General features: G+C 39.3%; 2 protein-coding genes across 2 annotated transcripts; one reads left to right on the plus strand and one right to left on the minus strand.

The window, feature by feature from the left end:
- Window positions 1-591: 591 nt before the first annotated feature.
- LOC141657610 (uncharacterized) lies at window positions 592-6,768 on the plus strand. Its single transcript, XM_074464896.1, has 10 exons — window positions 592-1,114; window positions 2,542-2,639; window positions 2,736-2,781; window positions 3,424-3,506; window positions 3,635-3,699; window positions 5,230-5,291; window positions 5,424-5,483; window positions 5,680-5,712; window positions 6,370-6,435; window positions 6,537-6,768. Exons 1-10 carry the CDS (start codon window positions 668-670, stop codon window positions 6,579-6,581), a joined length of 1,005 nt encoding a protein of 334 aa, XP_074320997.1. The 5' UTR covers window positions 592-667; the 3' UTR covers window positions 6,582-6,768.
- Window positions 6,769-10,716: 3,948 nt separating this feature from the next.
- On the minus strand, window positions 10,717-11,127 carry LOC141655602 (uncharacterized). The gene has a single exon (XM_074462671.1). It carries the CDS (start codon window positions 11,125-11,127, stop codon window positions 10,717-10,719), a length of 411 nt encoding a protein of 136 aa, XP_074318772.1.
- Window positions 11,128-15,762: the final 4,635 nt, after the last annotated feature.

Here is a 15,762-nt window from a genome sequence, read left to right on the forward strand (position 1 = left end):
ATAACATTATAATAGAAAATAAAGGCAAAGCAATATGTTTCACAGCCATGATCATTCAATTCAAGATATGTGAGTATGCACACTAAAGCTTCATTCAAGTAATAAGAAACAGCCAATTCAAATTTGGTCAAAGAAATACGATACTATAGCAATGGTGAACCATCTCCAACTCCGATAAATCGACAACAGTAGTGGCGTCTTCGGGCAACCAAGACAGCAATAAAACACCACTGTTGTGTTATCGTGTGTGCTAAACGACAATTCCGTTGGTGTGTCATGCGAGGTTCACGACAGTTCCATTGTCACGTGTCGCAAATGACAAACGGTAAAAAAAAAATCGTGAATTTGAGAAGTGTGGAACAAATTTGAGAAATACGGTAGTAATGTCGTTCAATTTGTTTTTTTTTTTCCTTTGAAATGTATTGTTTGGTGTAGAATGGCAATTTCGTGATTGTCTAATTTTAGAAGGACAACTTCGTAAATTACTCGGGCGATATTAGTAAAAATCGGGCGACAAAAAGAAAAAGTGAAACTAAATGACAATAATTAACGGGGAGAAATGGGTAATTTATAGCGATTGAAATCCTCACAAAAATAGCACTCCAAATTGATAGTCTTTGAAAACCCCTGAGAAAAATCCTCGCAACATTGCTAACCAAAACAAACAATGGCCTTATCCATTTCTTCAACATACAACACCCTCCTTAAACCCTCACACACTTCTCCTAAAACCCTCCTAAATTCTCCATCTTCACTATCTTACCCATCAATCCTCAAAGTCACACCATTTTCCTTAAACCACCACCATAAATTACCCACCATCATTTGTGCAGCTGCAAAGCAACAAAGTGGTTCTTCAGTAAAACCCAACAACAAGAAGAAGAAAAAGAAGGCTGCCCCCATTGTTTCCAAGGGTTTTGGGTCCGAAAGTTTGGATCGTTTGGAGGATAAAGAATTTGGGATTGATGATGATGATATAGACATTGATGGTGGTGGTAAGGGAAAGAGGGGGGATGTTTATGTGCCGTTGCCGCTTCCGAAACCGCCTGCCGGGTTCGTGGTTGATGACCAAGGCCGTGTATTGATGGTTGCTCCTAAGAGACTTGCCACCATTGTTGAGTCTTCTTCCTTTAACTCTCTTTTTCTTCAATTGTTTTTCATATTGGTTTGTTTGTTGAATTAATCTATAGGAAAAATATTCTTATTAGTTACTTGCTCTATCCCGGTCATTTGTTTACCTTTGGAATGATGAGGGAGCCAATCACTAGATGATAAGTGGACTAAATTGGGTGTGTAAGATTAAATTGCCTATCAAAGGCATTCCTAAAATAGAAAGTAAACAATTGACTGAGACCCAAAATGGAATAGGTAAATAAATGACCGGGACGGAGGGAGTTTTTGGTGCCCAGTTCTTTTTTTTGTTGGGTGTTTTTTTTTAAATTGAGTTGTATATTGTTTGTTGTATTATGGTAAAGTTGTGACATTGTGTCGATTCGGAAGAGCTTCTATATGGGGAGTTGCTATTTGTGTTGTTCTGCTTCTTTGTTTTAAAGAAATGTGAGTTTTGAGTATTGGTAGGATTGAGTAGATAATATAGGCGTATTGGTTTGTAAGGGGAGGGAATTTAGATGGAACATTAGATTTTTGGATTCAATAGCGGGTAGCATGGAGGGTAATTGGGTAAGTTTAGTCGGTGATGGAGGGAGCTCTTGAGTGTAAAAATTGGCTGTGCATAGGAAGCTGAGGTTGATAATCGAGTTGGAATTTGGAAATGGTAAGGGCTTTTTGATGTAATAATGGAGATTGGAGAGGACTCTTGGAAATGGCTCACACTTCTTTACTATACCAAAATTAAAGAAATAGGCGGGGAAGGGGAAAAGGTGGAAGGGAAGGGAGGGGAGGCTGCAGAGCATCATCATTTTGGCTAAACACAGAGAAGGAGAAGAAAGTGGAAGAGAGCGAAGTTATATAGGAAATGAAACTCCGAGATAAGAGTTTTCTATTCCAATCTCTCCAATGAAGAGGTTTCATCCCATATTTATGTTCCTATTTGACTTTGATTGTCAAATAATTCAGTTTTCACCATTCGTGTAAATGTAAAGTTATAATGTTATTTTTTCATGTTTGAGTTATCAAACATGTACTTTCTATTATACTCCGTATTTTCTAAGAGTTGTACTATTGTATATTGAAAGAAAATGATAAATAATGTAAAATATTAGTGTATATTTTACGTAATCTTTGTATTGTATTTTGTTGTATCTAAAAACCGTGTTACTCTGACGCGGTGTCATGTCTGACATGTGTCGGATATGGCTAGTTTGTGCGAAGTTTTCGATTTTATGGTCTAAAGTGAAGTGTCGAAGTGTCATGTCATGTCATGTCAGACATGATATGAGTCGGACACAGGACACAGTACCTTAGTGAACACTTAGTGAAGTGTTGGAGTAACATAGAATTCTAAAATACTCTTGTCACTTGTATATATCCACGCTTCTGTTTGTGTCAGCTTCACTTATTAGTTTTCCCTTGTTTACACAGGTTGATCCTACCAATAACCTGCCATTGGAATGCCTGATAAGAAGAGTGTTTACAAACTCCAAAGGGGAGGATTGTATGTTGCTGTGCCCAGTTGATACGTAAGTTACTTTCTAAATTATTTTATATCATATATGTCTTGATGTTAGCCATACTGGATGGAATAACTTAACCCGGGGAACAAATGTGTCCGACAGGCCTATCCAGATTTTGAAGAGCACTAATATCGAGGGATGGTCAGCTGTATGTATCTAATCTCTTACCCTGCTTGTTTTAACAGCCTTGTGAAACATTAACTAACATATGCGGGTGCTAGCTACCTATAATTTCTGCTGCATGAAAGTCTTAAATTCCATATGATGTGTTTACATCTAGAACATTTGATGCCTGGGCCCATTTGTCAACTTTCCGAATGATGATTACTAGCTAGCGTGTGATGCATGGTAGGACTCATTTCTGTAATGATAGCGTATGACACATGGTAGGAGGCTCCTTTCCATAGTGACTGTTTGATACTCCGAGCATGGTAGGAGGCTCATTTCTCCATTTTATTTGTGCACTATGGAACCATCTGGTCAATTCACCACTCTTTTTGATTTTTTTTAATAAGACCTCTCTTTATTATCTCTCTCTATTCCATGCCTTCTGTTTCTAAGAAGGGACCATTTTCCAATCAAAAGAAATATGTACAAGTCAAGCGAGTCAAATGTGGTATAAAGCAATCGAGAATGACCCTGTTTTATATTTTCTTTCTTGTTCTTGTCCTTTGCAATTTTCTCTTGTGACATAATCAGAAGCATATTGTCTATATTATTGTTAATGGCTTAATTGCTCTTTCTTAAAACGTATCAAGTTTCTTATTTTGCCCTCCCTTGATCTTTGTAGGTTAGTGATGATGAAGTTGAGTCTATCCTTCCAACTGCAGCTTATGCTCTTGCAAAGATACACATGCATTTAGTACAAAGTGGGTAAGTACCATAAAGAAGCAGTTTTTCTGGATCCTATTAAGTGGCCTATTCTACTCCCTTTTTAACTATCCAAAGTCAAAACCCTTTGAGATTTTCTGTAGTAATTGCCTACTTGTTTTTGCTCATAGGTTCTGTTACACAGCTCGTGGAGGGTTTTGCTACTCAGAAGAAAGCATATTTGAATTCAGATCAGGTGCAGCATTGTACACAGCTCTTCTTTTTTAATTTCTATTGCTGTGCTTGGTATCTGAGACTGTCATTCGTTTAGTGGGGGAATGTTAGCTCTATCAGTTTTCTTGAGAGGATGCGTGATTGAGGCATAAATTAATGCCTACTTGGCTAATCCATGAGATAATTATGGGTGACGTTGAGTGATATAAGTTACTTCGTATTATTCTAGTGTATTTCCTTGAAAGAGTCACAGGCGAGCGATGGGGATGGAAATGCGCCGTTGCGCGGCCACGCCCCAACATGGCACATGGCCCATTTTAGCGCGACACGGGATTGATATGACCCAGCGCGTTGCGACACGCCATGGGCCATGGACTGTGTTTGGGCCGAAGTTTGAGAAAGAAGACTCTAGGGCCTTGGCACGACACGCTTTGGAAAGCCCAAAATACAAAGAAATACAGTATAGAATAAGGTTGAAATGGAGGAATTGCTTGGGCATCCCCAAGCACGGCATGACACGCCATTGGTCGTGCGCTGTGCTTTACCGGCATGACACGACATGAAACCCACCTTCCCGTGCCCGGCCGTGCCATTTTCTCTTCCAGGCACGGTGGGTCGGGACAAGGCGTGGCCCGATACGACCCACTTCCATCACTAGCGAGCGGGTGTAGGAATGGTCAACATTAAGAATAAGGGAAACATAAAAATAGCTCTACATGTTGCCATATGACATTTGTGTAGAGAACATGCTTTTGGTTGTTTGCCAGTTTGCCCAACTAAGCTTTCAAGCTAGGCCCATATAGGCTGCAGCCAGCCAAAGAGGATCAACATTGCACCCGTGATTTTCGAGAGAAGAGTGTGGGAGTGGCCGAGTGGGGAGAGGCACACTCTATTGTAATTGATTTTGAGTAGCAACTTGTAATCATTTTTCAAAATACTCTCAATGATAGGTACTAGGTAGCATTTGGCTTGTATGTAACCAACCGCTGATCCATTATTTATTTTTATATATAGTTATATATGGCTTCTTCTAGTTCTATCACATCTTTTGCATATGATTGGACATTGAGCGATTAATTAACGCCACCCTCTAGCATGCAACTTTTGTTTGTGTTAGGAAATTCCTCTAGCCAAGTGCACATGTTCCTAGAACTCGTTTATCTGATCTACCCGATTTCTCATTTTAGTTTGCCAGTTTACTCCCTCTGTCCCATTCATTTGTTTACCTTTTTTATTTTGGTGTTTTAATAAAAGGTAAGGAAATGATTAGGATGGAGGGGTACTGGTATGTACTAAGCTTGAGTACTTTTTCCTTCCTCCCAGCATTTGTTTACGTTCTTTATTCTTCGTGAGAGGTATTTTAATCAACGATAAACAGATTGGGACGAAGGGAGGAATCCCTTTCTGACAAAACAAGCATTAGACAATTCTTTCATTTTTTTAGTTTTTTTATAGAGTAGGTTCCTTCATTCTTCTTCATGTCATTACAAACCCATGTTGAGTGCTTGGAAATGCTCTTTTGTGGTTGAAGTTGTCAGCTTGTTTCATGCAGATGATGGACAAAACATCGATGGTGTCCCAACAGAAGGCGTTGAAATAACTTGCTTCCATCTGGTAATATTTGCCACGTGTTTTTAATAGATAAAAAACATCACTTTGGTAAATCATAATTTACTGTGTTCCACGGTCAATCCGTCAATATACTGATGTCAATATTCATCATTCGGTTCTATTTTATCTTCTTAGGATGGATCGCATTATATGATTTATACGCCTTCTGATCCTCTCCTTTTTGTGGTTGCTAAGGTACTACAATTGTGTTTTCCTTTTTCGTAGTTCATTCCTCACTTAACATTATTTCTTTATAGTCTTACAATGCACTGGTTACCAAAAGCATGTTTCTCTTTTCAGCCTTGGGCCTCAAGGTTCAAGGCTTCCGGTCTTCAATTAAATAATACAGTTGTGGATGGTTATGATCCGTGTCCTTTTTATGTTGATGCAGGATGAGATTGGCCAATTGCGAATAGCCGATGATGTAAGTTTTGGTTTTATGAGATTTTGTTCCCTAATGAACGCTTTTCCCTTTTGATTTGAACACCTCTTTCCAAAGTCTCTGATTAATGAATCTGGAAACCAAGCCGTCTCTATTTTCTCTGTGGCGCTCAACAACATGTTGCCCTTGCTTGTTGGAAGTTGAGCATGATGTACCCATTACATACTAGTCTAAGAAAAACAAGTCCTATCTAGCTAGTCTGACTCGTAAACTAAGTTACAGAGTATTTTTTTTCCTACAAACCTAGATTCTCCGGCATTTCTCAATTGGGTTTTTTTTGGGTGTAATGAAAGCCACAAGGAAAGTTTTATTGATGACGGACTTGGAACTCATGCCATGATTACTGTTGGTCGATTGCTTAACGACATTACCACTTAAGTTCACTCATGCGCTAGCATTTCACAACTTGATACTCACTACTCAGTATTTGTTTTGGGACTTAAACTACTCTCAAAACGGGCTTGTTTGTTAGTATTGTAAAAGACACCATGTTTACTCATATGTGCTAGCATTTCACAACTTGACACTCCGTATTTGTTTTGGGACTTTAAGAACTCTCAAAACGGGCTTGTTTGTTAGTATTGCTGATGACACCGTTAAATCATTTATTGTTCTTTTTCTTTATCGTTGGCACTTTAGGATCTATTGGACGATCCTGCAGTAGTCGGTGCTATTGATGAGGAGACAGAATTTAACGCTCTGGTGGTATGTCAATATGTCATCATTCTTTTTCTCCTTTTTCTTCCCCAAACCACGCGTCTTTATCCCGTTGATTGCTATCTATAAAATGGTGTTGAATACTACAGGAGGAGGAAGCGGCTCTTTTGGAATCGATGTTTGGTGAAAGATGATTCCCGGCTCTTTGATAACAGCTTCTATATTTGTTGTAGTCGTCAGTAAACTTTTGTGTTTTTTTTTTTGTACAGGAAAACAATTTTGTATATTTGCCTTCTGGTTTGTAGGCACTAGCTAGGTTAATTAATATGAAAGTGCTTGCTCAAATGTTAAGCTAAGCTATTGATCCATTTTTTCTTCCAAGTATTCTTGTTTTGTTCTTTTTGCTCAGATATTTTAAGGACATTAAAAAAAAAACACAAATTCTCATTGAAGACATGACATATCCGTCACTCTTGAGTGACGGATACTATTTTACCTCACAAAGTACCCACTTTTTCTCTCTCTGCAACACTATTTATGTGGTCCCCTTTCTCCACTAACCCATTATGTTACCATTTGTACTCACAAAATATCCGCCACAAATGGTGACCCGTTACAAGGGAGACCAATTGAATAAAAAATGTACTTTATTTTCGTAGTATGTTTTACTCATTATAATACTTTTTGTATTTTCGTAGTACACTTTTACTCATTATAATACTTTTTTGTATTCAATTTTCCATTCATCTACCCCTATAGAAAAAACATCAAACCAAATTCCCTTTATTGTTAACTCTCAACCTTTTTCTAAAATACTCAAATTTCTTCAATTTTGGACGATAATTTAGTGTAGAACATGTATCTAGTTTAGGGATTATCTTTAATCAAAGGCTCAAATTGATGTATTTTTTTTTTGACAGCCGTAAAGAAAGGTACGCCTAACTAGTCATGACCTTATAGGCAAGGTCATAAGCGATCTTATTAAACAGCCTAGGTACATAACTAAAAGATAAACAATGAAAGGAGTACTGAGAGAAAGGATATCATTAAGGATTGCCTTAGTGAGCTGGTGAGGCTTGTCAATATCAGCCAAGAACGCAACAATAGGGAGGCAATCCGAAGAAACCTCCAAATGCCATAGCTTGTGCTTCACCGCCCAAGCAAGAACTTCCCGGATTCCGAGAGCCTCCGCCTGTAGAGGAGTTTCAGCCTTCAGCGCTTTACCTGTTTCAAACAAGATATCTTCAGTAGCAGAGAACACAACCCACCCTATCCCATTATCCCTAGATTTCCAGCCAGCATCAACCATTATTCGTACACACTCACAATTACTCAAAGGAGTTACCATATGGACTGGCTTACTTTCCCGAACCCACTGCATGCGTTCATCATCCAACGCAAGATTTCCCCTGATTTCAACCTCCTGAGAATTTTTTCCTTTAGCAATTACCTGGTCGGCAGTCCCAACTAATTGCAACCATGACTTCATAATCAAAATAGGGTGAAATTGTTCTCGTTTAAAGACCATTCTGTTTCTCACACTCTATAGGGTCCAAATTATTGCCATAAACCGTACAAGTCGCATCTCGGCGTCATGCAGTTTGCTCAAATAATTGACCCGATTGATGATCCATTGTCCCAGGCTCAAATTTTCTCCCTTGCCAACCCTTATCCCCAACTCAGTACAGGCCCAAACCCTTCTAACCATCTGACAATCCCGAAAAAAGGTGTTCCATAGATTCCAAATTCATCTCATCCATGGAACAAAATTTACAGAAGGGGTCTATGTCAATTCCGCGCTTCACAAAATTATAGCCCACAGACAGAGAATCAGTAATAATTCTCCAAAACAGAACTTTCCATGTCATAGGCCTTGGTAGTCTTCAAAGCCTCTTCCTACAGAAGTTCTTACCATCCGCATCGAATCTTGTTTTGTCCTTTTGGGACCCCCTACGATCCATGAATTTTGTAAACAGAACACCATACACACTTTTGACAGTAAACTCACCCGTAGCACTATGCGTCCAAAAGATATCATCCTGACTCATAGAGTGACATATCGGGGTGGCAAGTATCATCCTACCACATTCCTCAGAGAAGATATCCCGAACTTTCTCTTCTCTCCAACTGCTACCCTCTCTATCACCATGAAAGATAACCAAGTCCCTCACTTGTAGGTTTCGCAAATTCACCGTTCTTAACGACATCATATCTTCCCTTGATTCGGCCATGTCTCCATTGACCCATTTATTGGTCCAAACATTCAAATTTGAATTATATCCCGCTTTCCATCCAACATGTTCACATACAAAGTCCAGACCATACATTACACTTTTTGCCCCCCCAAGAAAGATTATTACCCTTTCTTATCTTCAATCGCCCTTCCGGAGAGCCATCATCCTCAATAAGCTTCTTCCTAAAAACACAGCCAAAGAAAGGAATCCTTTCACAGAAGTCTCCAAGCATGTTTAGCAAGCATAGCTTGATTAAGGCACTCAATACTCCTAATTCCAAGACCTCTATCCCGCTTAGAAAGACTGAGAAATTTCTGACTACACCAGTGCATGGTTTTCCCTACTTTACTACCCGCCCACCAAAAATGTGACAGTAGAGAGTTAATCTTATCCGTCACACTTACCGATATTTTAAATACCGATAGAAAGAAATTAGAGAGGTTTGATAAGACAGAAGAAATAAGGGTCAACCTTCCTGCTGGAGAAAGAAAAATTCCATTCCAAGAAGCAATCCTCTTCATGGCATGTTCAATTAACCCTTAGAATAATTGCCTTTTTGATCCTTGGAACTCAGCAGGGAGACCAAGATACTTACCAAGTCCGTTACTACCTTTCACTTTGAGGGTTCTCGTACACCGAAGCATCCGTACTAGCCTAGTACTTGGGCTGAAATGGATCCCCGATTTAGCCTCATTGATAACTTGCCCAAACACTGCGCAATAATCGTCCAGTAGCTATCGCAGGGTCCGGGGTCCATTTTTTTGATCTTGAAGGAAAAACACCGCATCATTAGCAAAGAAAAGAAGCATAAGACGAGCTTCCCCCGGGCAAAGACGTATGCCTTTGAGACGACCATCCAATTCATAACGTTGCATATTGAAATGGGAGGACTTCCATACAAAGAACAAACAAGAAATGAGACAAGGGGTCACCCTGCCGGAGACCACACTTTGGCATAAAAAGATCCATGGGAGCCCCATTAAAGAGTACCTGATAAGAGACCGTAGTGACACAATTCATGATAAGGGTCACCATTCTCCAAGGGATACCAACCTTTGATTAAAACCGCACGAAGAAAGTCCTATCTCACCCGATCGGCCGATCATAGGCCTTACTCATATCCGCTTTGAAAGCAAATCTCCCATATTTTCCTTTTTTATAAGTATTTATTTTGTGAATTACTTCATGCGCCAATAAGATATTGTCCGAGATTTGTCTCCCCGGGACGAATGCATTTTGGAAATCTCCAACCAAATAGGCCATCACTTTTGTCAATTGAATCGTAATGCACTTCGACACAATTCTCATAAAAACATTGCAAAGACTAATTGGTCGAAAATCACCGACCACTTCCGGATTATCACACTTAGGGATAAGGGCAATGAAAGTTCGATTCATTTCTTTTAATACCATTCCCGAGTTTAGAATCGAGAGCACAGCCCTTGTGACATCAGTCTTAACAAATGACCAACATTTGTGATAGAAAACTCCCGGTACCCCATCCGGTCCCGGTGACTTTAGAGCACCCATCTGAAAAACTGCTTTACGTACCTCTTTAGCCGTAAAAGGACGGCCTAAACTATTTGCATCATCATCCCTAATACAAAGAGAGTACCCATCCATAAGCTTAGTCAGGATCTGATCATGATTGGATTCCTAGTTACGACTCACCGGGTTATAGAGTTCCACAAAAGAGGTATGAAACATTTTACCCACCCTCTCCAGATCATACACCCATTCCCCAGTATGATCCTTTATACCTAGAATAAAGTTTCTTCCTGCTCTACCTTTTATCCAGTTGAAAAAGTATTTAGTACAGGTGTCACCATCCACCATCCATTTAATTTTTGCTCTTTGACGCCAGAAGGTAGCCACTGCTTTAGAAGATGCAGTAACCTCCTCATTGGCTCGTGAGTAAAAAGCATCATTTCCTTCCATAATAGCAATATTCATTCCATGCTCCAATTTTATATCAGTCATCCTAATTTTTGCTCCATTCTAGCCTCTTATCAAGCTCCCATTTCTTCACCTGACCTCGAACTCTTCCTAGTTTCCGTGCAACAACAAAGACTGGTGTGCCCATCCAATGAGAGAGCTATGCTTCCCGCATAATGTCCGTACACTCCTCATGTGCAAAAACCCAAGCATCCATCTTATATGGCTTTTTACTCACATTTTTAACTAAATTCAGATCCAATTCAATTGGAGCATGATCCGAGATTTGAATGGGATAATGTTTGATACCTGTATTTGGGAATAAAGAGAACCATTCCTTCGAGCCAAGAGCCCTATCAATCCTTTCATACACTCTCTTATCCCCCTTCCTATTATTACACCATGTAAACCGTGGTCCTTTGAAAGGAATGTCCACCAATTCATTACTAACCCTCCATATATTGAAGTCATAGGCTCCACTTATCGCTCTTTTATTTGTACTTAGTTTGTCCCTTTCAAACTCCACTTGGTTGAAGTCACCCATAATCAGAAGTGGATGATTTAGCGCCATAATGCAACTTTCCAAATCATCCAAGACGGAGCTTCTCAAATGAACATACGGGGCACCATAAAACAACACTAGATACCACAAACGACCATGATACTTTTCAACTAGTAAAATGATAAAGTTACTACAAGACCATACATGGCTAAACTTAGCTTCCTTACGATATCCTACCCATAGACCCCCCGCACTACCAATGGCATTAATGCCCACATAATTTGTAAAACCATAAGGCCTAAACAAAGGGAAAAGACTACTTGCATTACATTTCGTTTCAATTAGAAAAACAAAATCATAGTAACTGATACCCGTCGTTGTGAGTACCAAAAATAAAATTTATAATTCCTATTAAAACTAACCTAGGCTAGTGGTAACATGGTCGAACCACAAGGAGGCGAATGTAATTAAAAGTTGTCTAAATTTAGTCTAAGGTAACAAGTGTGGGGGTTGATTTGATTTGGTCTATAGCTAATAACAATAAAGATAATAAACTAAAGAAATATATTAAATCAAATAAAAAGAAGGGTACTAGGATGGTCGGTTCACTATAGTTTCGGCGGCAGCAAACTAAGTCGGTCTAAATCAAACACAAGAGGCGGGAAAGCAAGAGGTCCTCTCGGTCCACTCTTTACAGATAGCATCTTTCGATCTCGCTATAAGTCCCTAATATCGCTAATACTGACTCTCGTCCTGAAAAGTGACTAATAATCTAAACTTTACCTATCTTTCGATCTCAGCATAGTTTAGTCATTTTAATTGGTGATCTAACAACTGCCCCTATCTCTCGATCTAATGGGTCAGTCACATCCTAAACATTCAACTAGTCGTGTGCACTCGATTCGTCGAATAAAGAATTAAAACAATTAAAATGAAGGTAAAACCTCACGTGGCCAGTCGATCGACCAGGTATGGCGGTCGATCGACTGACACACGATTTCAGTCCATGTTAATTCTACGCCGCCTAATCCTACAGTTCCCCTACATCCTAGCATAAGCAATTTAGCTACTCATACTGAAATTAAAGGCAACAATGAAATTGGCTAAATAAACTACAGAATTCATGATTAATACGGTAAAATAAACAATTAACATAAGACGACAATTCGGCTTTGGGGAAACCGATCTAGCAATTCTACAACTACGAATGAATGCAAAATAACTGAATAAAACCAGAGAATACCGTGTGAATTGCGAAGGTACAGAACAAAGTCGAATGCCAAAGTGAATTGTATTTAATACCGAAATAATCCTTGAACCCTAATTAATATTCTAAAAGCGATGAAATCGAATGTAAAACTTGATGATTTTTCTGAATGTTCTAGGTTACGTTATATAGAAAATATACGTAACACTTATTATCAAAACCTAAACACAATGGGCTTGCTTTTCCTCGATCTTCTTATTCACGTCAGATTAGCGTCTTGGTCGATCGATCATTGGGGCCGATCGATCGTTGCTCTTCGATGTCTGACGTAGCTTCGTAGTCGTGGGTTGGTCGATCGACTAAGAACTGATCGATCGCTTTAGCTTTGGGTAATCCGCTTTTAACTTCTCGTGGATTTGTCTTTTGGGCCTTGAAACGTGCACCAAGCTCGTTCCTTAAGTGAATTCTTCACGTCAAATGCAATGCAGGATACTCGGGGACGGATTTAGCTAAATTTCCGTTGAATTCTTCACATTTCTGCAAATAATGTACAAAACACGAAAGTAGACGGAAATAGAGGAAATGGTAGCTTAAATTACACAAATGAGCTCTGAAATGCGTGTAAAACAGGATGTAAAACATCAAATAAAAGACACGCATAAAACTTCCCCAAACCAAATCCTTGCTTGTCCCCAAGCAAGAACTAGACTCGATCTAATTACCTAATGGAACGAGTTCAATCTCAGAGCGAAATGCAAACTGTCAAGCCTAAACCAATTTAATGCAATAACCAATAATCAATTAGCAATGTGAATCATGCAAACGAGTTATAAAGTCGTTAAGGCTGAGAACCGTCAATCAGTAGAGACTTATCAAATTGGACTCTCACGGGTCGCTCAAATCACTCATAAGCACAGGTGAATATATAAGAGGATAGAAAGAATTCATTTTGTAGAGACTCTCACCTAACTACGACCTATAAGAACATGCCTGCAATCTAATATGAAAGAAATCTCTATGACCGTACATATGCATTCCAACCAGCAAAAGACCATGACACATGCCGAGGTATATATGGATATGTGAGGTATGGGTAAGAAGAGGCAAAACATTTACGGGAAATTGGAGGTACAGGTGATCAAGCTAGTACCAAAACGGAACCATATGACAACATCCTTCTTCTTGCTCAAAATTCAATCGATACGGTGCTATAGTAAGCACAAAACTCACAATCTCCATCATAACAGTAATCAACCAACTCCCCATAAGATACTAATGCAATAAGATAAGGATTTGAATATGCGAATTGATTCCTTTCTTCTTTTTCTCGGATCCCAGTCGATCGACCAGAATTGGCAGTCGATCGACCGTTTTGAACAGTACAGAACTCTTTTTTCCTTTCTTTCTCGAATAATTTTTTTTTATCTTTTTTTTTCTTCTTCTTTTCTATTTCTTTCTTTCCTTCTTTTCATTTTCCCAACAACATCTCGATCGAGCAAAAACCACCAAAAACGAAGTAACAATCCCAAAAACGTAAACTACTAGCTTGACAAGGGCAGGCTAAATGTAGGATGTAGTAATGGGACAAAAAAGCTGTTTTGGCAGCGTGAAGCTTATGGGTAAAATGAGAAAAGGAGACCTCTACCACATGTGTCTACAAACCACAAACCGAATGCATACAGGTATTAAGCAGATCAAGTTCATATTTATGCATATTTGTGTAACATGTCTCATAAGGAGTACTACTCACATTCCTAGATAAACTGGTCATAGATGACACCAGTTATAAGCTCTAAACCTTAGAAAATATGATGTAGCTTGCCAAAATTCTAAGTCAAGTCTCAAGTTCAGCAAATAATTTAACGAAAACTCGTAGACTATGCAATTGATTCTACTAATAACATGTCAATTAGCATGGCTTAGGCATAAACAGCTGCAAATGCAATGTCATCATTGAAATACTACCATTCCGACTCAACCTATATGCTAAAATAAACGTGCAAATTTTTGAATTTTGATGAAATTTTTCAATTTTTTTTTTGGAATTTTCTTTATATATGAGAGAAATGAAGAAAACAATGCAAAACAAAATGTAAACGTGAATGCAAGCAAATGATATGCGACGCAAAACCCTTCCCCAAACCAAATCGCACAATGTCCCCATTGTGCAAAATCATGTAATGAAAGAAAAGGAAAAACGGGAATTTGCGAGAAAATAGATAAATATGACAAGAAGTATAACTTGGAAACTCACAAGACTTTAAACGCAGCAAAAGGAAACCTCCCCAAACCGGCGTGAGCTAGGAGGTTTCGTGAGCTATGATGCTACCAATAAGGATCCGAAAAGACAAAAGAACCACGCATAAGTTCGAGAAAACAATTTAGAAGCGATATTTTGTGCATAATTGAGAAAAATAGAAGAAATAAATAATGACGGAAGATAATGGTGGAGTAGAAAACTCCCTCAATTCCGCAAATTGACCAAACATAGCAGGGGAGAGATCGTGAACCAGTACAGCAGTGCAGGGCGGTCGATCGACCACATCACTCAGTCGATCGACCAAGGTGAAAGGAACAGTAGCTCGGAAAGCTGAGACCGCCGATCGATCGTTGTCAGTTCGATCGATCGATCGGAAATCTCTTGTAACTTCTGATTTCTTCGTATTTGCTCAATTACTTGAGCTAATGAGGTCTAAAAATCTGTAATTGCACAATAATATGCGCCCAAAAATTGCGCAAAACCCAAAGTAACCATCTAAAGAGTTTAAAATCCTAAGCAAACGTAAACGGCGAAGTTTCGCGCACACAAAACAATAAATAAAAAGGTTCAACGAAAGCAAATAAAATGTAAATGTTTTAAAGAAGTCTCAATCAACTAATAGTTGATCAAGAACGGCCATGGAATGGCCCACTTGATCGCAACCACGGCTACAAGAAGTAGCCTCAATAGTGCTCATCTTCTCAGCTGCACTCTCACTTCCATCGTCTGCAAGACTCAACGGGTCAACATGTCAGACATCATCCCAAGCAATCACCTCTTCGGACTCGTCGGAATCCAGATCAGACTCCGTTGCTTTGACCGGCTCATCTTCAACCTCCTCATCAGTGCCATAGCTAAGGCAACCAAGACCGCCTCGTGAAATGATCGGCTCCTTCACAGCTGGAGCAACATACGACTCTTCCTTCCCCAAACCAACTCCTGCAATATCAGAAATAGACAAATCTTCCTCCAATTTGCTCCCAATCTAGGGCGGAGGGGTTACGACAGGAATAGGAATAGAGACAGGCATATCAGGAGCACAAAGTAGGATTTCTTTTAAGAAACCGTATTGCAAGTCACAGGCCACATGGGGTCTTTCTTCTTAGCAGGTTGGGAAAAAATAATGGAATGCTTCCCTACTTTGAAGGTCAAGGTTCCCGAGCCTACATCTATGACTGCACCAGCAGTGTGCAGAAATGGTCTACCTAGTATGATAGGAATATGGACATCCTCAGGC

The sequence above is a fragment of the Silene latifolia genome, chromosome 5 (genome assembly GCF_048544455.1).
Source record: "Silene latifolia isolate original U9 population chromosome 5, ASM4854445v1, whole genome shotgun sequence".
In the NCBI taxonomy this organism is placed as follows: domain Eukaryota; kingdom Viridiplantae; phylum Streptophyta; class Magnoliopsida; order Caryophyllales; family Caryophyllaceae; genus Silene; species Silene latifolia.